Consider the following 23,362-nt stretch of genomic DNA (forward strand, 5'->3'; position numbering starts at 1 on the left):
CGGAAGACCTGGGTTTGATCCCTGGAGAAGGAAAGATCCCCTGGAGAAGGAAATGGCAACCCACTCCAGTATTCTTGCCTAGAGAATCCCATGGACGGAGGAGCCTGGTACGCCACAGACCACTGGGTCGCAAAGAGTCAGACACGACTGAGAGACTTCACTTTCACTTTCCAACAGAAATAGAAGATATTATGAAGAGGTGGAAAGACTACACAGAAGACCTACACAAAAACCATCTTAATGACTTGTACCCATGCTTACATGCTTGTACCTCTCATGCTTATCTCTCTCCCTCCTATCTCCATCCTTGGCTGCATCTCTGAGTCCTGCCCAAAAAACAGCCTTGGGTGAGAGCATGGCAAGATGGACCATTAACTTAAGTGGATTATGCAGATTTTCTTCAAATACAATGACCAAGATTCACCACAAAGCTTCAAGAATTAGCTTCGAGGATTAGTGTCTTAGAAAAATGTGTATGCTTAGTCGTCCAGTTGGACATCACTGAGCAACTGACTGGTGCCCAATAAGCTACTGGAGAAGAGTGGAAAAATTACTCCAGAAAGAATAAAGAGATGGAGCCAAAGCAAAAACAACACCCAGGAGTAGATGCGATGGGCAACGGAAGTAAAGTATGATTCTGTAAAGAACAATATTGCACAGGAACCTGGAATGTTAGGCTCATGAATCAAGGTAAATTGGAAGTGGTCAAACAGGAGATGGCAAGAATGAACACCAACATTTTAGGAATCAGTGAACTAAAATGGACTGAAATGGGCGAATTTAGTTCAAATGACCATTATATATACTACTGTGGGCAAAAATCCCTTAGAAGAAATGGAGTAGCCTTCATAGTAAACAAAAGAGTCCAAAATGCAGTACTTGGGTGCAATCTCAAAAATGACAGAATGATCTCTGTTTGTTTCCAAGGCAAACCATTCGGTATCACAGTAATCCAAATCTATGCCCCAATCACTAATGCCAAAGAAGCTGAAGTTGAATGGCTCTATAAAGGCCTATAAGACCTTCTAGAATTAACAGCCCAAAAAAGATGTCGTTTTCATCATAGGGGACTGGAATGCAAAAGTAGTAAGTCAAGAAATACCTGAAGTAACAGGCAAGTTTGGCCTTGGGGTACAAACTGAAGTAGGGAAAAGGCTAACAGAGTTTTATCAAGAGGACTTACTGGTCACAGCTAACACTCTCTTCTAACAACACAAGAGACAACTCTACACATGGACATCAACAGACAGTCAATATTGAAATCAGATTGATTATATTCTTTACAGCTGAAGATGGAGAAACTCTATACAGTCAGCACAAACAATACCAGGAGCTGACTATGGCTCAGATCATGAACTCCTTATTGTAAAATTCAGACTTAAACTAAAGAAAGTAGGGAAAACCTCTAGACCACTCCAGTATGACCTAAATCAACTCCCTTACAGTAATACAGTGGAAGTGATAAATAGATTCAAGGGATTAGATCTGATAGAGTACCTCAAGAACTATGGACACAGGTTCATAAAGTTGTACAGGAGGAAGTGATCAAGGCCATCCCCAAGAAAAAGAAATGCAAAAAGGTAAAATGGTTGTCTGAGGAAGCCTTACAAATAGCTGAGAAAAGAAGGGAAGTTAAAGGCAAACAAGGAAACGAAAGATACACCCATCTGACTGCAAAGTTCCAAAGAATAGCATGGAGAGATAAGAAAGACATCCTCAGTCATCAATGCAAAAAAATAGAGGAAAACAATAGAATGGGGAAGACTAGAAATCTCTTCATGAAGATTAGAGATACCAAAGGAATATTTCATGCAAAGATGGGCACAATAAAGGACAGAAATGGTATGACCTAACAGAAGCAAAAAATATTAAGAAAAAGTGGCAAGAATACACAGAAGAACCACACAAAAAAGATCTTAATGACCCAGATAACTTTGATGGTGTGATCACTCACCTAGAGCCAGACATCCTGGAATGTGAAATCAAGTAAGCCTTAGGAAGCATCACTACAAACAAAGCTATCGGAGGTGATGGAATTCCAGTTGAGCTATTTCAAATCCTGAAAGATGATGCTGTGAAAGTGCTACACTCAATATGCCAGCAAATTTGGAAAACTCAGCAGTGGCCACAGGACTGGAAAAGGTCAGTTTTCATTCCAATCCCAAAGAAAGGCAATGCCAAAGAATATTCGAACTACTACACGATTGCACTCATTTCACATGCTAACAAAGTAATGCTCAAAATTCTCCAAGTCAGGCTTCAACAGTACATGAACTGTGAACTTAGATGTTCAAGCTGGATTTAGAAAAGACTGAGGAACCAGAAATCAAATTGCCAACATCTGCTGGATCATCGAAAAAGCAAGAGAGTTCCAGAAAAACATCTATTTCCGCTTTATTGACTAGGAAAATCTTTGAGTGTGTGGATCACAACAAACTATGGAAAATTCTTAAAGAGATAGGTATACCAGACCACCTGACCTGCTTCCTGAGAAATCTGTATGCAGGTCAAGAAGCAACAGTTAGGACTCGACATGGAACAACAGACTTGTTCTATTTGGAAAGGAATACGTCAAGGCTGTATATTGTCACCCTGCTTATTTAACATATGCAGAAGGCTGGATGGCTTCAAGCTGGAATCGAGATCGCCAGGAGAAATATCAATTACCTTAGATACGCAGACGACACCACCCTTATGACAGGAAAGAGTGAAAGGTGAGAATGAAATCACTCAGTTGTGTCTGACTATTTACGACCCCATGGACTGCAGCCTACCAGGCTCCTCCATCCATGGGATTTTCCAGGCAAGAGTACTAGAGTGGGTTGCCATTTCCTTCTTCGGGGGATGTTCCAGAACCAGGGGCTGAACCCAGGTCTCCCGCACTGCAGAGAGATGCCTTACCATTTGAGCCACCAGGGAAGCCCTTATGACGAAGTGCAGAAGAACTGAAGAGCCTCTTGATGGAAGTGAGAGAGGAGAGTGAACAAGCTGGCTTAAGACTCAACAGTCAAAAAACTAAAGTTATGACATCTGGTTCCATTACTTCATGGCAAATAGATGGGGAAACAGTGGAAACAGTGAAAGACTATTTTCTTGGGCTCCAAAATCACTGCGGATGGTGACTGCAACTATGAAATTAAAAGACCCTTACTCCTTGGAAGAAAAGTTATAACCAACGTAGACAGCATATTAAAAAGCAGAGACATTACTTTCCCAACAACGTCTCTCTAGTCTAAACTATGGTTTTTCCAGTAGTCATGTACAGATGTGAGAGTTGGACCACAGAGAAAGCTTAGCACCGAAGAAATGGTGCTTTTGAATTGTGGTGTTGGAGAAGACTCTTTAGAATCCCTTGGACTGCAAGGAGATCCAACCAGTCCATCCTAAAGGAGATCAGTCCTGAATATTCATTGGAAGGACTGATGCCGAAGGTGAAACTCCAATACTTTGGTCACCTGATGTGAAGAACTGACTCATTGGAAAAAACCCTGATGCTGGGAAAGATTGAAGGTGGGAGGAGAAGGGGATGACAGAGGATGAGATGGTTGGATGTCATCACTGACTGGATAAACGTGAGTCTGAGCAAGCTCCAGGAGTTGCTAATGGACAGGGAGGCCTGGCATCCATGTGGTCACAAAGAATTGGACATGACTGAGCAACAGAACTGAACTGAGACCTTATTAATGGTAGCCAAAAATCTCTGGACAATTTGTCTTACTAGTCTGTTATGGTCCAGGAAACGATTCCCTATTGCTTTTTTTCCATATTAAAGTTACACTATTACAATCATTCATATATTACTACATAAGTGGTAAACTGCTTCATCTAGTTATTATTTTATCAGAGGCTCAGCCATACATCTGGCAGTGCAGGAAACAACAATTTTGTAAATCAGGGAAAATACAAATGCCAAGAACTTCCATTAGGTGTAGCCTAGTATATCCCTAGGTCATCTGACTTATTCTATTCTGTACCAATCATATCTTTAACAGAAATTATGTATTATCATTATTCATAAGGCACCCAACCCAATGTCCTACTGTTAGGACTATACTCTTTAATCCTTCAGTTCTGTTCAGTTGCTCAATCATGTCCAACTCTTTGTGACCCCATGAACCGCAGCATGCCAGTCCTCCCTGTCCACCACCAACTCCAGGAGTTCACCCAAACTCATGTCCTTTGTGTCGGTGATGCCATCCAACCATCTCATTCTCTATCGTCCCCTTCTCCTCCTGCCCTCAATCTTTCCAAGCATCAGGGTCTTTTCAAATGAGTCAGTACTCTGCATCAGGTGGCCAAAGTATTGGAATTTCAGCTTCAATGTCAGTCCCTCCAATGAACACCCGGGACTGATCTTCTTTAGGATGGACTGATTGAATCTTCTTGCAGTCCAAGGGACTCTCAAGAGTCTTCTCCAACACCACAGTTCAAAAGCATCAATTCTTCTGCACTCAGCTTTCTTTATAGTCCAACTCTCACATCCATACATGGCTACTGGAAAAACCATAGCGTTGACTAGACAGACCTTGTTGGCAAAGTAATGTCTCTGTTTTTTAATTTGCTGTCTAGGTTGGTCATAATTTTCCTTCCAAGGAGCAAGCATCTTTTAATTTCATGGCTGCAATCACCATCCACAGTGATTTTGGAGCCCAGAAAAATAAAGTCAGCCACTGTTTCCCCATCTATTTGCCATGAGTGATGGGACCAGATGCCATGATCTTAGTTTTCTGAATGTTGAGCTTTAAGCCAACTTTTTCACTCTCCTCTTTCACTTTTATCAAGAGGCTCTTTAGTTCTTCTTCACTTTTAATCCTTAGTATGGCTTAATTGTTCCCAACTTAAAGAGGACCTTGAACTTAAATGATTATATCTTGATGTTAGTCATATAAATCTATTCCACAACTGAGGGAGGTTACATTCCTTGGCTAAAATTTTACTCTGACAAGTTTGACTTTAGAAGAAAATTCCTATTTATGGTCAGAGTCAGAGCAGGTATTATTAAATAGCCAGGTGAGAGGAACCTACCTAATAATATGAATACTGGCTTGAACGGAACTACAATTTCTTTCTTGTAGAATAGCTTTCTAAAGGCCTTCCAATTAGAGCCTTGGGGTAGAGAAATCAACAAATGCCACCCAATTATAGGTAACTGACCATAAACCTAATAATTGGATGAACTTTAACTCTGCATAAGTTTGTGATGGACATTTGGTTCATAAGCAAAGGTGTGAGCAATTATCAAAGTAATTGGTATACAGGCCTGGCCCAGCATCTTGGGTCAGCTGTCTACTTCAGATGTTGTCTTCCTCTTATCCTGATCTGGTAGTTTCTTCTCTGTATGAACATTGATTTAATGTAATTTTAAGGTCAGAAGTCCTCTCTATAGGCCAGTCCAATGCAGGGGCACTTTCTAAGAGGAAATAGTAATCCTAGAGTCAGTTCTCTTCAGTTTCCTGTGTATGAGCTAGTTAAGAGTACCTGATAAGGGTCCTTCCTTCTGATTGGAGATAGTCTTTTAAGTGACATCTTTTCAAGTGTGCATACTCCCCTAGTTTCAGGTCACAGGGCCTCTGATCTTAATCCAAAGACAGATTAATGAGATAACCTTCAGAAACAAACCTAGAGTGTCATTTTAATAATTCAATTAAACTTTACAAGAATATAACATAATAGCAAAGAGCTGCATGTGAAGTGAGTCTTCGGCAGTAAATACAGACCTCAATTAACAAATCTAGAATTTAATATCGACTGAAACACTATCTTTCTCTAGAATTACCCTCATTTCTAACAAATACTGCAAAATTGACTAATTTATTTGCAAAATAAATCTGGTTTCAATAAACTTGGCCTGATTACTTATATAATTGATCATATAGGCTTTTTAAAAATTTGGCTTTGCTGGTACTTGTCAAAAAGTTCTTGCTAGGGACTTCCCTGATGATCAGTCATTAAAAATCCACTTTCTAACCCAGGGGACTAAGATCCCACATGTCACACTAAGACCTGATGCAGTCAATAACTAGATAAATATTTTTTAAAGTTATTGCTATGAGTCTTCTTGAAGAGCAAACATTTTTGCAAAGGCATAAGTGTAAAACAATGACTATCAATGAGTGACAAAAAAGACTTAAGAAGGTACAGTTAAGTGCCTGATTATACAATGCTATTGACAAAGAAACTTGGTTACTGCTGTGACATACAGTGTTTTAAGATAATAACTAGAATTATGACTGATAATAGTTTATCAGAACATACCATATTTTTAGAAATTCCATATAATTTTTAAAATATCTATATTAAAAACAGTAACCCAGGACTTCCCTGGTGGTCCACCAGTTGAGAATCTGCCTGCCCATTCAGGGTACATGTGTTTGCTCCCTTGTCCAGGACGATTCCTCATGCTGGAGGCAACTAGGCCCATGTGCCGGATCTACTGAGCCCATTCTTCCAGAGCCTATGCCCCACAACAAGAGCAGCCACCACCACGAGTAGCCCTTGAAACACAATTAGATAGTGACCCTCACTCACAGCTAGGGAAAGTCCACGTGTAGCAACGAAGACTCAGCACAGCCAAAAAACTAAATCAATAAATTTTTTAAAAGATGAGGTTTCCCTCATTAAAAAAGGATTACCCATACCATATAACCTAAGAAGATTTACTACCCATTTGACAATCTTTCCCATTAATTAACATACCAAATGAACCTAGTTAGTTTAATATCTTTGGGATGTTTCAGGGCCCCTTAAAGCATCCCAAAGTAAGCTAAATAAACTTCATTCCAATTTTATTTGGGGAGTCTGTCAAAAAATATCAAAGAAGTTTTAAAATTCTTGGTCAAATAGGATCATAGGTCACTGTGAAAAAATACTTATTCACTTAACCAATGTGACAATAAAATATATCAGAGGCAAATACAGAGGCAAATCACTTAAAAGGTAAAGAAACTGAAAATCTGCTATCAAAGCAGATCAACATTTTAAGAAAACTTTGTTCTTTTAACAGAGAGAAAAGCCAAATTTAAATTTCCACAGTTTACTTTTAAAATTGATTTACTCAAATTAATTCAAAATTTAGTCGATCCTAATCACGCACAAATCTCTTCTCAGGGCTCCTTATCCATCACTTTCTATATCCATATTAGTTTATCCCTTATTTTCTCTATCCAGAAACAACCAGTTCTAGGACAAAATTTCTTTCCCTTAATGAAATGCAATTCCATTCCTCATATCTTCTTTTATTGAAAACGTACATCCTACTTTCTTACTGCATACTGAAACTTTTGTTATTTCCAGTAGCTTTAATGATATTTAAATTAGAATCCTCAACTCTAAAAACCTTAATTTCTACTGAAAACTAAAAAGTAAGCAACTGTGAATTGTCTACTCCATTAGCATTCTGTAGACTGGAACATATAAATACTGATAACAATTGCTGAGAACATGTACTTTTTTATATCAATTATCTCAGTATGGTACCAAATATATGCATTAATAGTACCGAATACCTTTGGTTTCTCTGAAAGGAGGCCGATGTTTAGTAATTAAAGTTTCAGTATCTTATTTTATTTGAGAATGATAAACTTCTATCATTTAACTTAACTTAGCACAACTCTACAATTTTAAGTTACCAAATACCTGGAGAGATTATTTTTAAGTAAACATTCCTGGGGGGGCTTTTCCGGTACTCAGCTGCTAAAGAACCTGCCTGCCAATGCAGGAGATGCAAGAGTTGTGGGTTCAATCCCTGGGTCACTTAGAGAAGGAAATGGCAACCTCCTCCAGTATTGTGCCTGGAAAATTCCATAGACAGAGGAGCCTAGCAGACTACAGTCATGACATGACTGAACACACATACACATGCACAGATATTTCTAAAATATAATTACTCCAAAAGAGTTCACCCAGAAGCTCTTACCTTGTTTATATTTTACTTATAAAAATTTTATCATACCAAGTTACTTCTCTTGCTGACAAATTTGCAATAGATGCTAAGACCTTATTTGACTTCTATTAAGCGTAGGTACAATATGAGGAGTACACTAAAATATTGATGTCTCTAAAGACATGTCCATATTCATTAAATCAACAAGCTTTATTGTTGTTCATTCACTCAGTTGTGTCCGAGTCTTTGCAACCTCATGGACTACAGTGTGCCTAGCCTCCCTGTCCCTCATCATCTCTCAGAATTTCCCCAAGTTCACGTCCATCGAGTCAGTGATGCCATCCAACCATCTCATCCTCTGTCATCTCCTTCTCCTCCTGCCTTCGTTCACAGCATCAGGGTCTTTTCCAATGAGTTGGCTCTTCACATCAGGTGGCCAAGGTATTGGAGCTTCAGCTTCAGCATCAGTCATTCTAATAACTATTCAGGGTTTATTTCCTTTAGGATTGACTGGCTTGATCTCCTTGCTGTCCAAGGGACTCTCAAGAGTCTTCTCCAATACCTTAGTTCAAAACCATCAGTTCTTTGGTGCTCAGCCTTTTTTATTGTCCAGCTCTCACATCTGTACATGACTTCTGGGAAAACCATAGCTTTGACTAGATAGACCTTTGTCAGCAAAGTCATGTCTCTGCTTTTTAATATTCGGCCTAGGTTGGTCAAAGCTTTTCTTCCAAGGAGCAAATATCTTTTAATTTCATGGCTGAAGCCATCATCTGCAGTGATTTTGGATGGTATTAATTTAATACTAGGTAACTCAGCTGGTAAAAAATCTGCCTACAATGCAGGAGACCCCAGTTGGATTCCTGGGTCTGGAAGGTTCCCTGGAGAAGGGATAGGATATCCACTCCAGTATTCTTGGACTTCCCTCGTGGCTCAAAACTTTAATCAGTTCAGTTCAGTTCAGTCACTCAGTCATGTCCAACTCTTTGCAACCCCATGAACTGCAGCACACCAGGCCTCCCTGTCCATCACCAACTCCCAGAGTTCACTCAGACTCACGTCCATCGAGTCAGTGATGCCATCCAGCCATCTCATCCGCTGTTGTCCCCTTCTTCTCCTGCCCCCAATCCCTCCCAGCATCAAAGTCTTTTCCAATGAGTCAACTCTTCGCATGAGGTGGGCAAAGTATTGGAGTTTCAGCTTCAGCATCGTTCCCTCCAAAGAAATCCCAGGGCTGATCTCCTTCAGAATGGACTGGTTGGATCTCTTTTTTTCCTAGTTCCTGTGAATACAAAATTCATTCTGGCAAGTTTTTTATTCTGAGAAATTTATATAAGCTCTTAATTTTCTTTAAGCCAACTAAGTAGAGCTAATATCATCCAAAGTTAGATGATATTAACAGACATATAGACAGATACAACCAGAGATCTCATAGCTTCATTTTAACACTTACTTAGCCATGAATCAAGTATTATAATATAAAACTCATTCCATTCTGAAGGAGATCAGCCCTGGGATTTCTTTGGAAGGAATGATGCTAAAGCTGAAGCTCCAGTACTTTGGCCACCTCATGTGAAGAGTTGACTCATTGGAAAAGACTCTGATGCTGGAAGGGACTTGGGGGCAGTTGGAGAAGGGGACGACAGAGGATGAGATGGCTGGATGGCATCACTGACTCGATGGACGTGAGTCTGAGTGAACTCCAGGAGTTGGTGATGGACAGGGAGGCCTGGCGTGCTGCGATTCATGGGGTCACAAAGAGTCAGACATGACTGAGCGACTGAACTGAACTGAGAGTGCCTTGTTCTTGATCTCTGCCCCGAACTCCTGTGTTGAAAGTCAGTGACTGCAGTGGCTAGTGACCTAACCCTCATAGCGGCAGATGGCAAATGGCAGTTTTAGTAGGCACCCACCTCACAACAGAACCCCTCTCTAGACATAATGAAACCCAACAAGAGTGTAGTGACCTCAGGGACTGGGGTGTGGCCAGGTGGTATTGGGCTCCCCCCACTTGACTCTTTGCCCTTCCAGAGCTCTTTTCTAATATCCACGAGCAAGGACTTCTCAGGTCAGGATCTTAGTAAGGCACCCGGTCTGAGTGAGCGTCTTCCTTGGGGTGGTGCTGAGGCAGTACCAGTGGCCCACCTAAACTGAAACTGTGGCAGGAGATCGCCAAGAGAGGGGTCAGGATGGAGGACAGTGGAGAGAGCACTGTGCGGGGAGTCAGCAGCCTGGCTTCTTACTCCGGTTCTATTAGGACTTGCTATGGTAACTTAGGAAAGTCTCTTTCTTCCCCGGCCGGCTTCTTTATCAACAGCACGTGGACATTGGATTGGATACCCCTGGTTTACGTACTGTGCTATGAAGAGGGAGATAGAGAAAAGAAAGGGGGCACAAGAGGAGGTGGCACTGATGGAAATGACCTTGTGAAGCCAGGTCATTCTCTGGGTCTCAGTGCCCTCATCTGAAAACCGGGAATCGCTAACAGATTAAAAGGTGTTCTGAAAGATAGAGGTAAAGCGGACATGCTGACTCAGGATAGAGCCTTCAGAGGAACGTGTGCTGGAAGAACATTAGCGCCTGAGAAATGCAGGGGCTGGTTTCATGGGAAAGGAGGGTTTCCGGGCTGAGGGGTAGGAGAGTGTGCCAGGGCTTCCAACTGACTGTTGAGGCAAATGGAGAAGGGGCGTCCTAGAGACTCGCAGGTGCCATGCCCTGGTGTGATCTGGATTCGCACATCAGACCCTACGGAAAGGTCACATCTTCCAGCTTCTCTCACTCAGAATTACGGCCTTTGTTTAGAGGAGGGGATGAGGGAGGAGACAGAGGCCCAGGAGGGAGGGGCCGGGGCCGCCCCCGCCGCTCCGGCTGTGCGGAGCCGGGCAGCCGGGCTCCCGCGCTGGGGCGACGGAGGCGCCGGGCGCCAGAGTTGAGTCTCAGCCAGTTACTCTCCCTCTGGATTCTTCAAGCATCCCTGGAGCGAGCGGCTGCGCACGGCGTGGAGCTAGGAGGGCGCTTGGACAGAGCCGTTCAGGTGGCTCGGAGCTCTGCCAGCTTTGGTAAGTCCGTACCTGGTTCGCCTGCCGGTCATCCCCACTGGGGATGGAGGAAAGTGCTGACAGGGACTGCTAGAATCCCCCCTCCCCACCCGGGACCGAGTGTTTACGAGGGTCCCTGGCAGAGCCGGACCGGGATTGGGGACTGCTAGGAAGCAGGAGCCAGCCGTGTCTCCGGTAGGGGGCCGTATGGCATGCATGCGCGGCAAGGTGGGAGACGGGGATCCCCGCACCCTGGCCGCTGCTGGGCTTAGTCTCCAGACCCGCGTCTGCCAGACCAGTCCCAGGTGCGAAACTGGAGCGCTACCTCTTTAAAAGCGTCCAGTCTGAGTCTCTGCTGCACCATGTGATTGCTTGAAAGGCAGGGCTGGGAGCCTGGAGGATGGTGAACCGCTGCGCGGGGGCCCAGAGCCCAGCCCTGTCTGGCGCAGCCTCTAGCCTCGGGAGGCACCAGGTGCCCAGAACTTTGGGCACCGCCTCTGGGACTCGCTGGCCACCAGCAGACAGGATCGTGAGCTCCCTGCATCCTGTTCTATGATCATGGGTAGGTAGAGCCAGGCACCGGGAGCCCTGTGGGTTGTGTGTGTGCCGGGAACTGCCTCACACCTGATAAAAAAAAGCCAGTGGAGGAGTGAGTGCTGCTATTTTAAGTTGCTGAATGAATCCTCTGGGGTTGACAAGGAGAGGGGACAGAGATTAGGCAGAGAAAGGGTTAGCGTATCCCGTCAGCTTGGGTAGGCACTACATGTGCCAAGTGGGGCACATCTCCAAAGGGCAACTGGAGTTCCAGAGCTGCCTGGTTCCCCTCCCCCCAGGCAGGCCTTCCCACCCTAGGCTTCCGTGACCACAGGTGCTTGCCTCCTGCCCCTTGGCGCCTGTCTGCTGATGTGCCCAGCCTGTGCCCACCATGCCGCCCTCCATCTCAGCCTTCCAGGCTGCGTATATTGGCATCGAGGTGCTCATCGCCCTGGTCTCTATACCTGGGAACGTGCTGGTGATCTGGGCGGTGAAGGTGAATCAGGCCTTGCGGGATGCCACCTTCTGCTTCATCGCGTCACTGGCTGTGGCTGATGTGGCGGTGGGCGCGCTGGTCATCCCGCTCGCCATCCTCATCAACATTGGGCCGCGGACCTACTTCCACACCTGCCTCAAGGTCGCCTGCCCTGTCCTCATCCTCACTCAGAGCTCCATCCTGGCCCTGCTGGCAATTGCTGTTGACCGCTACCTCCGTGTCAAGATCCCACTGAGGTGAGTCTAGAGCAGCTGCAGGGACCCCATGCCGGGAGGCTCGAGGGCCATCTGAAGAGGAGAACAGGTAGAACGTAAAACCCCACGTGAGCCGGACTTTCCTTGGGCCGTTATGCCCCAGCCCTCACTCTGCAGCACCAAGCTGAACTGAAGTTGAAGCAGGAAGGGGCTGGGTGGTTGGAAGAATGTGAACCTAGTAGTGCTTGGGCCCCCAGAGCTGAAGCTGCTGCTGCTCTCCTGATCCGGCCAGGGCACCTGAGGCTGCCTGTCTGGCCTGCGGAGGCGGTGGTGGGGAGGGGCTAGGTGGTGGAGCTGTGCTCCACCAGTTTGAGGCAAGTAGAAAGAGCAGAGCAGGTTGCTCGGGTGTGCTGAGGGTGACGCACCGCAGAGAGGGGTGCTGCTCCTCTAGCCAGACCTGAGAAGGCTTCCTAAAGATACTCCATAGCTCTCCTGTTCTCCAGATACCCCTGCGCAAGCCAGCTCCGAGCTCCAGGGCTGTCCTGTTGAACCCAAGCAGTCTGATTACCTCTACCCAACTCCCACTTATGGAATCTCTGTTGCAGGCAGGAGCAGACAGGCTCTTAATGATCCCATTCTGTTGTGAAACTGGTGTTCCTCCAGTCACAGCAGAGGTCCTTACACTGTGTCCAGGCAGCACCAGAGTGGGTGGCCCAATAACGGCCGTCCTCTCATGCAGGTGGCAAGCCCACACTGGGGTTCCTTCCCTGGGCCTGCCAGGCCATAGGCTCATCACCAGGCAGTGCCTGGGCCACCAAGTACCAGCAAATGCCTGGGCACACTGCCAGTGCTGCCTTGCTGGGACATTCTTGTGAGGCACGCTTGCCTCCTCCTTAAATCTTCTCACTGGTAGATTCTCTCTCTACTGTGAAGTTCTAGCCATCTTTGTCACCAGCCATCCCTGGAGTAGCTCCCATACCTGGGATAAGGTGCTCCTGGCCTCACTTGATAATTTGCCCAAGCAAGCCTAGACACCCACATTTGTCCTGTTTGTACATTCAATTTTTCAAAGCTTCTTTAATGCACCATTTTTTCCCCTCTTTTCAACATGATTCTGTGAGGGAGGTGAAGTAGAACCTGGTCAAGGGGAAGCAGATCCAGAGGCTCTCCTGGGGCTGGCTGGGAGCGCAGCCTTAATCCCATAGCCTCCTTTCCTTCCTGCCCCCGCTGTGTCCTGCCCCTCCATGCCGCGCTCTCTGCCTTGTTTACCCCCCTCACAATACCCGAGTTTCCCAGGGAAGGTGAAGACTGCTGCTCAAGCGAGAAGGGAAGGCAGCCCAGAAGGCCTGTGAGCTGAGGGGCCTGCATGCTGTTATTAGCCCCAGGTCATGGCTGGCCTGTGCTGACGAACCTGGTTTCAGTCCATTAGAGTAGGCTGGGCCTCTGAGCCTGGCCATTACAACAAAGTGTTGCCACAATCGGAAAGTCATGCAGATTTGTGAATATAGGAAAGCTGCTTAAGAAATGTGGTCTACTGAGTGGGTGCCAAGGTGAGACAAAGGCCTGGCCATGATGTAGCAGTGATCACAGACTCACAGAATGTGCCCAACTTGTCCTGTGGGGGTGGGGGTGGCTGTGCTGGCAGGAACTGCAGGCTCATTCCTGCAGAAGGCAGCTTCTGTCACTCCTTGCTTCAGCCTTGAGGCGGCGGGGTGGCGGGTGAGGGTGAGTGGTTTTTAGGAGCTATCACTGGAGGGCCAAAGCAGAGGCTTTGGCATAGAGGTGAATACTGCAGGCCTCGGTTCAAATCCTTGTTATGAATTCCTAGCTTTATGACTTTAAGAAAGTCACTTATTCACCTCCTTCATTTTTAATTTCCATGTCAATAAAAGGAGACATTAAATAGTACCTTCCTTCTAGGGTGCTTGGAAGACTATAATAAATTCCTACATATAAAGCACTTAGTACTGTATATACTTAGCATTATATGCAGTCCTTAAGTGGTAGGTTTATTTTGTTGCTTTATTATCATTATTAACATATGGGTCTGAATAGACAAGCCCTGTACTCCCATCCCCCACACACTCATGCTTTTATATAACAACACATATGCCCATATACACATGTGCACACACACATGGGCACACACAACACACCACATTCGCCGGGAGGTGTCAAACTACTATGAAATTATATTTATACATGTTTCTTCTCCCTTGCTAGATTGTTATGCCTCAAGGGCGGCAACCTAGCAGTGACCACATTTTGTTAGTTCTTACAGATTCTCTAAAATGCCTAGCATAGTGTCTGGCACATTGAACATGTCTACTCAGTAAAAGTCGATTGAATTGAATGAGTATTCAGACTCACACGGTGAAGCCTCAGGTAGGCCTCCCAGGGGTCTGACCTCTAACCATCCTGCTGTGGCCTGTCTTCCCTGCTTTCCAGCTCAGGGTCAGGACCACAGCTGCCCATACCAGCTCAGGCAGCTGCTTCAGAGCCACGTATCGACAGTGGCTGCAAGAGAAAGACTGCCAGGCCTGGCTTCCGAAGCTGGGATCCCAGAGGCTGGGCTGAGGTGACAGACCCCTCCAGGTCCTTGCTGGTCACTGCCTGGGCCCCTCCTGCAGGAGGAATAGCATGCGTGGCTCCGCTCTGGGCAGCTGGAGTCAGCAGGCTACTGGGCTGGAAGAACACCTCTCAGCCAGAGGCCCCCAGGTGCCTGATTCCTTGCCCCGACAAGCCAATCTGAGGTAGATTGGGCCCTGGGAGCCAGGAAGTAGCATTGTCCAAGCACTGGTGAAGCATGTATGGGGCATGCAGTGCCAGGAGTTAGTTGGACCCCTCGCTAAGCAAGGTATGATTGGACCGGTCAACCACAACTTTTATTCCCTTCCATTTGGAAGTAACAACAATTTTATTTTATTTTATTTTTTAATTTTTATTTTTACTTTATTTTACTTTACAATACTGTATTGGTTTTGCCATACATTGACATGAATCCGCCACAGGTGTAGGTGAGTTCCCAATCCTGAAACCCCCTCCCACCTCCCACCCCATATCATCTCTCTGGATCATCCTCGTGCACCAGCCCCAAGCACCCTGTATCCTGTATCGAACATAGACTGGCGATTCGTTTCTTACATGATAGTATACATGTTTCAATGCCATTCTTCCAAATCATCCCACCCTCTCCCTCTCCCTCAGAGTCCAAAAGTCCATTCTATACATCTGTGTCTCTTTTGCTGTCTCGCACACAGGGTTATCATTACCATCTTTCTAAATTCCATATATATGTGTTAGTATACTGTATTGGTGTTTTTCTTTCTGGCTTACTTCACTCTGTATAATTGGCTCCAGTTTCATCCACCTCATTAGAACTGATTCAAGTGGATTCTTTTTAATGGCTGAGTAATACTCCATTGTGTATATGTACCACAGGGAAGTAACAGCAATTTTAAAGTTTAAATTGTTGATTCATCAATAACCTGTGGTTATGTACATGTATTTTACAGGTTATTTGTGTAGTACCTACACATGTTTGGCAATGGATACCCTATCCCCCTCATTACCTGCTTCTAGGGAACCCCTGGGTCTTCTTGGTGGCACTGTGTCATCTTGATACCTACACCAGGGGCTTGTTATGGTGGGGAGTGCCACTCCCCAACCACCAAAGCCCTCTCTGTGGAAAGGGGATCTGAGCATGCTCTGTCTGTCATCAGATGGGTTGGTGTGGGGGGAAGGAGTGATGGGTATTTGGGAGTAAGAAATACATGAGTTTGAACCTTGCTCTGTTACAAACTAGCTGTGCAACCTTTAATAAGCTATTTGATCTCTCTGAGCCTCCTCTTTGCCACCCCACCCCCTGCTACCTGCCCTCTGGATTTGAGGTCTCTGAGGTTCCTTTCTATGGATATTTCTTATCATGACTCCTCCCAATACTGTGTTGAAAGCCTAGGAAGATTGTGTTGTGTTTTTTAGCTCCTAGTGGTGATGAGCTACACACAATACTATATTTTTATGTGTGTATGTGTGTGTGTGTGTGCGTGCATGTGTGTGTGCACTAAACCGCTCAGTCATGTCCAACTCTTTGCTGCCCCATGGACTGTAGCCTGCCTGGCTCCTCTATCCATGGGATTTTTCAGGCAAGAATACTGGAGAATGTTGCCATTTTCCCCTCCAAGGGATCTTCCCAACCCAAGGATTGAACCTGCATCTCCTGCATTGGCAGGCAGATTCTTTACCACTGGCCCCCTGTGAAGTAGTCGTATTTTTTTTGAAACAAACAAACAACTTTATATATATATATATATATATATATATATATATATCCATAAGTATTTTTTAAATTCTTACTCTCTCTCTTTTTTTTAACTTTACAATATTGTATTGGTTTTGCCATACATCAACATGAGATAAAGCATAATGCTCATAGTTTCCTGCTGATAGAGATTATTATCCCCATTCTAGATACTTCTATAGATAAACTAAAGTCTAAAGCTCAGAACATTTCAGTAATTTACTCAAATGTCTTATCAGGAGCAGAGAAAGGATTTGAATCCAGGTCTAGTGCATGGATGCTAAGTTGCTTCAGTCGTGTCCAACTCTTTGGGACCCCGTGGACTGTAGCCCACCAGGCTCCTCTGTCCATGGGATTCTCCAGGCAAGAACACTGGAGTGGCTTGCCATTTCCTCCTCCAGGGGATCTTCCTGACCCAGCAATCCAACTTTTGTCTGTTATATCTCCTTCTTTAGCAGGCCAATTCTTCACCACAAGTGCGACCTGGGAAGCCCTTAACTAGTGAGCCCATGTGTATTTTGAGTCAGCCTCTAGAAGCTGTAGGATTTATGGAAGAGCTGCCTCCAGGCTGTCAGTGGGGGTGATTTTTCTCCTCTTATTTTTGCCATGGACTCTACACTCTGCTCCAGCCCATGCTTGACGCCTCTCTCTGCCTCCTCACCTTCTCTCCAGTGCGCATTTGAGCCCCGGGCAGCCCTGCCTTTGTCCACAGCTGGAGGCCTGCCCAACTGGGCTGCTGACCAGGGAAGTACAGCAGAATGTGGGGGAGGCCAGATTACTGGACCAGAGCGCTGACAGGGAAAGAAATTTGATAGATTAAGGTATGTTTGCTCTTAGACATCAATTTAGGCAACCCCAACTCTCCAGCTACCCTGGGCTTTTCTGGACAGGTTAAGTGCCTCCTGTTCTTGTACCAGCAAGCGCTCATCTGTGGCCTCAAGGTCCCAGAATAATTGCTCTTCAGTGGTGCCATCTGCTTTCAGTAGACATAGGTCACCTCTAGCTCCTCTGTCTAAGGATGGATTAGTCATTGACTTAGAGTGTCTGAGACAGAAGAGGAGTGATAGCAAGCCCTGAAGCCCAACTCCCTCACATTTGGAGAAGAGGAAACAGAATTCCAGCGTTTTCAAGGTCACTCAGCCACAGGCTGTTTTCTCCTCCTAATTCTGACTGTTGCTCCCCAGCCTTTGATGTAAAAGGCAGTCATCCTCAAGGAACAGAACAGAGAAATTCAGTCTCTACAGCTTGCCAGCAAATTAATCATGGGTCTAGAAGGGAAATGTGATGGAGAGAAAGAAGTAGTTTCTTTGATTGGACTAAGGATAGCCTTCAGATGGGTTATGTTAAAGATCGTGCTAAGCACTCTGGATTAGATTCAGTGGTGAAAGCTTCTGCTAGCTGGCATTGGAATGGCATCTAGAAAGCCTCCAAGTGCTTTAGGAGCAAGATACCGTGGTGGAAGTGCTGCTTGGAAGCAAGAGAATGGCCAAGATACCTTCTGGAGAACGCCTCCACCTAGAGATCATGGGGTCAAGTTTTAGAGGCTGTGCCCTGACATATTTATTTCCAAGCATTAAAGCAATCCATATTTATCGTAAAAATTTTGAGAAATATAGAAAAGAATAAAGATGGTAAAGTGTTAGTAGCGCAGTCATGTCTGACTCTTTGTGACTGTAGCCCACCAGGCTCCTCTGTCCATGAAGTTCTCTGGGCAAGGATACTGGAGTGGGTAACCATTCCCTCCTCCAGGGAATCTACTTAACCCAAGGATCAAACCTGGGTCTCCCACATTGTGGACAGATTCTTTACCATCTGAGCCACTCAGGTCTGTAAAGTTACCAGTAATTCTGCCACCTGCACAGCACTACTGTTAACTTTCTGGTGTTCCAGAAAATTTTCCCACATAGATGATAGATGGATAGAATGATAATTTTTTTATTGTAGTTGAGTACATCAATGATTTTTATATCCTATTTTATTCACTTAATGTTATAAGCATTTCCCCTATCAATAAAAATATTTTCTAAGGATTTTTATAATGATATAATATTGAATTGGCTTTTTACTCATCTTTTAGGTCTTAGCTAAAACAGCACCTTCACAGAGAGGCCTTCTCTGACCCCCTCCTCAGCTAAACCAGTTTTATTTTCTCTGTTATTTACTCAGGTTAGATATATTTCTCCTTCCCATCTCTCCTGGCCCAGGTAGTTCTTTCTGGACTTAGTCAGCACCGAAAGGGCAGGAACACACCTGCTCACATACTGATGTCTATCCTATGCGTGGCACAGAGTAGATTTGCTGTAAACATTTTTTAATAAATGATTATCACATCTTATTGATTCATTCTTATCCTCCCTGGTGGCTCAGAGGTTAAAGCATCTGCCTCCAATGCTGGAGACCCGGGTTCGATCCCTGGGTCGGGAAGATCCCCTGGAGAAGGAAATGGCAATCCACTCCAGTATTCTTGCCTGGAGAATCCCATGGACGGAGAAGCCTAGTAGGTTACAGTCCACGGGGTCGCAAAGAGTCGGACACAACTGAATGACTTCACCTCACCTTCTAATTTTGACTATTTAGATTATTACTGATTTTTAAATTTTTACAAATAACACTGCAGTGATATCCACAGTTCACACTGTTCGTAGGATCAGGGCCAAGCCTAGAACTCTGGATTGTGCCTCCTAGTAAATGGCACAGCTTCTATCTGTAAGAGATTTTACAACTTTAAATATTCCCCAACTCCTTGTCCTCCTACTCTCCCTGCTCCTCCTGCCCAGTTTCATGAAAACTGCAAATCTCCATAGCTGCATCTGGCATTTCTCTGCTCATTTGCCCTTCTGGGCTAGGTAGGGCAGGAATGACTGGGCCCCAAGACCAGTCCACAGGGGGCCTGGGAATCCTGTTTCTTTGTGTCTTGGTGAGGAGAGCACCCCCTAGAGGAGAGAGCCTTGGAATATGGTCCTTCCTGGGTGGCCTCATCTGGCAGGGTGGGCACAGGACAGAGAGGAAGAAGGATACCTGACTCCATGAACTGCATGAATCACCTCTTCAGCCTCAGTCTCTTAACTCAAGCCCAGAGGAAGCTATCAGCTGCTGCAGAAGAAAGAAAAGGCTAGCAGCTGAAGGTGGGGTGGGATACAGAGAAGAGACAGGTAGATAGGCCTTGGTATTCATATCTCCTTGGAAATACTGGCTTGGGGGTAGGCAGAGAGAGTGGGGAAGCTGGCAATGGGCTTCCCTGATCTCTTCCCCAAAAAAAGGAGATCAGGCATCTTATCTTGCAATGTTCCTCACTTTGGAATTTTTTTCTTTACCAGGATCGCAGGGAGCTGTTCAGTTAGGGAGCTGGTTATATCCATTTATCTATTTCATAAACATACATTTTTGTACTGACCATTTATTGGGTACTTTGTGGGGCTTGGGGATACAGAGATGGGTGAGTTGGTTTGGTCTCTGTCTCTGTCTGGGGGTGCTTAGACGCTGCTGAAGTTGTGGATTCTTATATACCAAGGGGGCCAAGTAGAAAATCCCAACCCTTCTAGCTGGTGGGAGTAGGAGTGGCTGGAGAGCTGGAACCCAGCCCCTGACCCCTTGCAGTGCTTGGGCTGGGCATCTGGGCTTGACTCCACATCCATTCTCTGCAGCCCTGGTCATGGTAGAGAGGGCCTTTGGAACTATCTTCCTACCACCTGCTTTCAGAACTCTGTTCTTTGGGAGAGGAGGGTAACTGATTTGTCTAACCCTAATGTGTCTCCACACAGGGCCCTAATTTAGAGATATCTGTTCATTCATTCATAGGAGGCATCCTATGTGCCAGGCATTGTTATGGACACTTGAAATACATCCATTAATAGAACAAAGATTTTCATGGAGCTTGCAGGCTAGTTGGGTTGGTAGACAGATGCTACATAATAAACATAAAACCTAATATGTAGAGTGTTAGAAGGTAAAACACAGGGAGCCCAGCTTGGCACTCTGTCACAACCTAGAGGGGTGAGGGAGGGAGGCTTAAGAGGGAGGGGATATGTATAGAATTATGGCTGTTTTGCATTGTTGTATGGCAGAAACCAACACAACACTGTAAATCAATTTTCCTCCAATTAAAACAGAAAAAAGAGCAGGGCAAATGAAATTGGAAATGCCTGGATAGGGGTCAGTGGGGGTGGGGGTGGTGGTGTTAGTTTTGCAATTATAAATGGAGTGATAATTGAGGCTTTCTTGAGAAGGTGCTATTTGAACACAAACTTGGGGCTGAGGAACTCTGCCATGCAGATATTGGGAGAATAATCCATGCTGAGGAAATAATTAGAGCAAAGTTTCTGGGGAAGAAATGTACCCAAAGTGGTAGCAAGGAAATCTGTGCAGCTGAGATAAAAGGAGAGAGTGGTTGAAGATAAGGCTGAGAAGTTTATAAACTGCTGGCTTGGAAGCCACTGGAAGGACATTGGCTTTTACTCTGAGGGAAATGGGAAGCTATTGCAGGTTTAGAACAAGGAAGTGACATGATATTAATGACTTAGGTTTTCAATGCTCACTCTGACTGATGTGTGGAAATAGAGTGGAAAGCAGAAATTCAGGCAAGAGAAGAGGGAAGTGACGTGAATCAGAATGATAAAATAGCAAGCAGAGGAGATGGTAAGAAGTGATTAATTCTGGGTGTGCACTTTCAAATTCTAGCTTTTTGTATTGTTTTTACTGTATCCTTCCCTCGTTGGCTGAGATGGTAAAGAATCTGCCTGCAATGAGGGAGACCTGGGTTCAGTTCCTGGGTTGGGAAGATCTCCTGGAGGAGGGCATAGCAATCCACTCCAGTACTCCTGTCTAGAGAATCCCTATGGACAGAGAGCCTGATGGGCTGCAGTCCATACAGTCGCAGAGTCAGACATGACTGAGGGACTAAGCACATCCTTTTTATTGGGATAAAATATTCACACAATAAAGTACATAGTCTTACAAGTACAGCTCAATAAACTATTTCACACATGGATGTATCTATGTAACTACCACCCAGATCAATATTTGGAACAATTTCAGCACCCTAAAGGTACTTTCCAAAAGATAATCACTATTCTGTCTTTTATCTCCGTAGACTGATGTTGCCTGTTCTTGGACTTTCATAAAGGGAATTGAGTAGTATATCCTCCTTTCTGTCTGCCTTCTGAAGCTTAAAATTATGTCTGAGATTTATCTGTACTGTTGAATGAAATAGTAGGTTTTACTTGTTTTTTTTTTCTCATTGTTATTAGAATTCCATTGAATGAATATGCCATGACCTGTTTAAATTCTGGATATATTTGGAAGAAAAAAAATTTGTTTATGGCTTGAATGTGGAGTGTGAGAGAAAAAAGAGTTGAGAATGACCAAGATTTTAGTTCTAAGCAACTGGAAGTATGAAATGTGCATTATCCAAGGTGGAAAAGGCTATAGGTGATACAAGTTGTGGGAGCAATAAAAGGAGTTCAAATTTAGACATGTTGGATTGTCTGTATCTATTAAATACCTCAGTGAAATGTTGAGCAGGCAGCTGGATGGATATACGAGGATGGAGTTCAGGAGAGAGGTCTGGGCTGGGGATGTGAATGTGAGAGCCATTGGCATGTAGATAGTGTTTAAATTCATAAGGCTAGATGAGATCACCAAGAGAGAAAGTGGAAATAAAGAAGAGAGTGCAGATGATATGATGCTATACATAGAAAATTCTAAAGACACTATCAGAGTTCATCAATGAACTTGATAAAGTTGTAAGATACAAAATTGATATATAGAAATCGGCTGCATTTCTATACACTAACAATGAAATATCAGAAAGAGAAATTAAGAAAACAATCTCATTTACCATTGCACCCAAAAGAATACAATACCTGGGGATAAACCTACCTAAAAGACAAAAGATCTGTAGTCTGAAAACTATAAGACATCAATGAAAGAAACTGAAGATGATGCAAACAGATGGAAAGATATACCATGTTCTTGGATTGGAAGAACTGATGTTGTTTAAATGACTATACTACCCAAGGCAATCTACAAATTCAGTGCAATCCCTGTCAAAATACCAATGTCACTTTTCACATTTGTATGGAAAGACAAAAGACACAGAATATAACCTTGACACAATCTTGAGAAAGAAGAACAGAGCTGGAGGAATCACATTCCTTGCCTTACGTAATCAAAACAGTATGGTACTCACACAAAAACACACACACGGATCAATGGAACAGGACAGAGATCCGAGAAATAAACCCATGCACATATGGTCAGTTAATCTGTGACAAAGAAGGCAAGAGTACACAATGGAGAAAAGATGATCTTTTCACAAGTGGTTCTGGGAAAAGTGGACAGTTACATGTTAAAGAATGAAATTACAACATTCTCTAATACTGCATACAAAAATAAAGTCAAATGTAAGACTGGATACTATGAAACTGCTAGAGGAAAAACATAGGTGGAACACTCTTTGCCATAAATTGCAGCAATATTTTTTTGGATCCATCTTCTAGAGTAATGAAAGTAAAAACAAAAACAACAAATGGGACCTAATTAAAGTCTTTTGCACATCAAGAGAAACCAGAGACAAAATGAAAAAGCAACCTACTGAATGGGAGAAAATATTTATAAATAGTGTGAAACAATATGGGATTAATATTCCACATATATAAACAGCTCACACGACTCAACGTTAAAAAAAAAAAGGTAAAAAAGTTGGCAGAAGAACTGAATACACATTTTTCCAGAGAGGAAATGCAGATGCCCAAAAGGCACATAAAAAGATGCTCAACATCACTAATCATCAGGGAAATGCAAATCAAAACCACAATGACACAGCAACTCACACCTGTCCGAATGTTGTTGTTGTTCAGTTGCTAAGTCAAGTCTGACTCTTTGTGACCCATGGACTGCAGCATGCCAGGTTTCGTTGTC

At 44.3% G+C, this 23,362-nt stretch overlaps 1 protein-coding gene across 1 annotated transcript in view; it reads left to right on the forward strand.

Moving 5' to 3' along the window:
- Window positions 1-11,845: 11,845 nt before the first annotated feature.
- ADORA1 (adenosine A1 receptor) overlaps window positions 11,846-23,362 on the forward strand; it is a 38,412-nt gene continuing 26,895 nt past the window's right edge. The window contains exon 1 of the mRNA XM_068986528.1: window positions 11,846-12,186. Within this exon, the coding sequence (XP_068842629.1) occupies window positions 11,846-12,186 (341 nt within the window). The remainder of the gene's footprint in view (window positions 12,187-23,362) is intronic.

The sequence above is a fragment of the Capricornis sumatraensis genome, chromosome 14, assembly GCF_032405125.1.
Source record: "Capricornis sumatraensis isolate serow.1 chromosome 14, serow.2, whole genome shotgun sequence".
NCBI classification, from domain to species: Eukaryota; Metazoa; Chordata; class Mammalia; order Artiodactyla; family Bovidae; genus Capricornis; species Capricornis sumatraensis.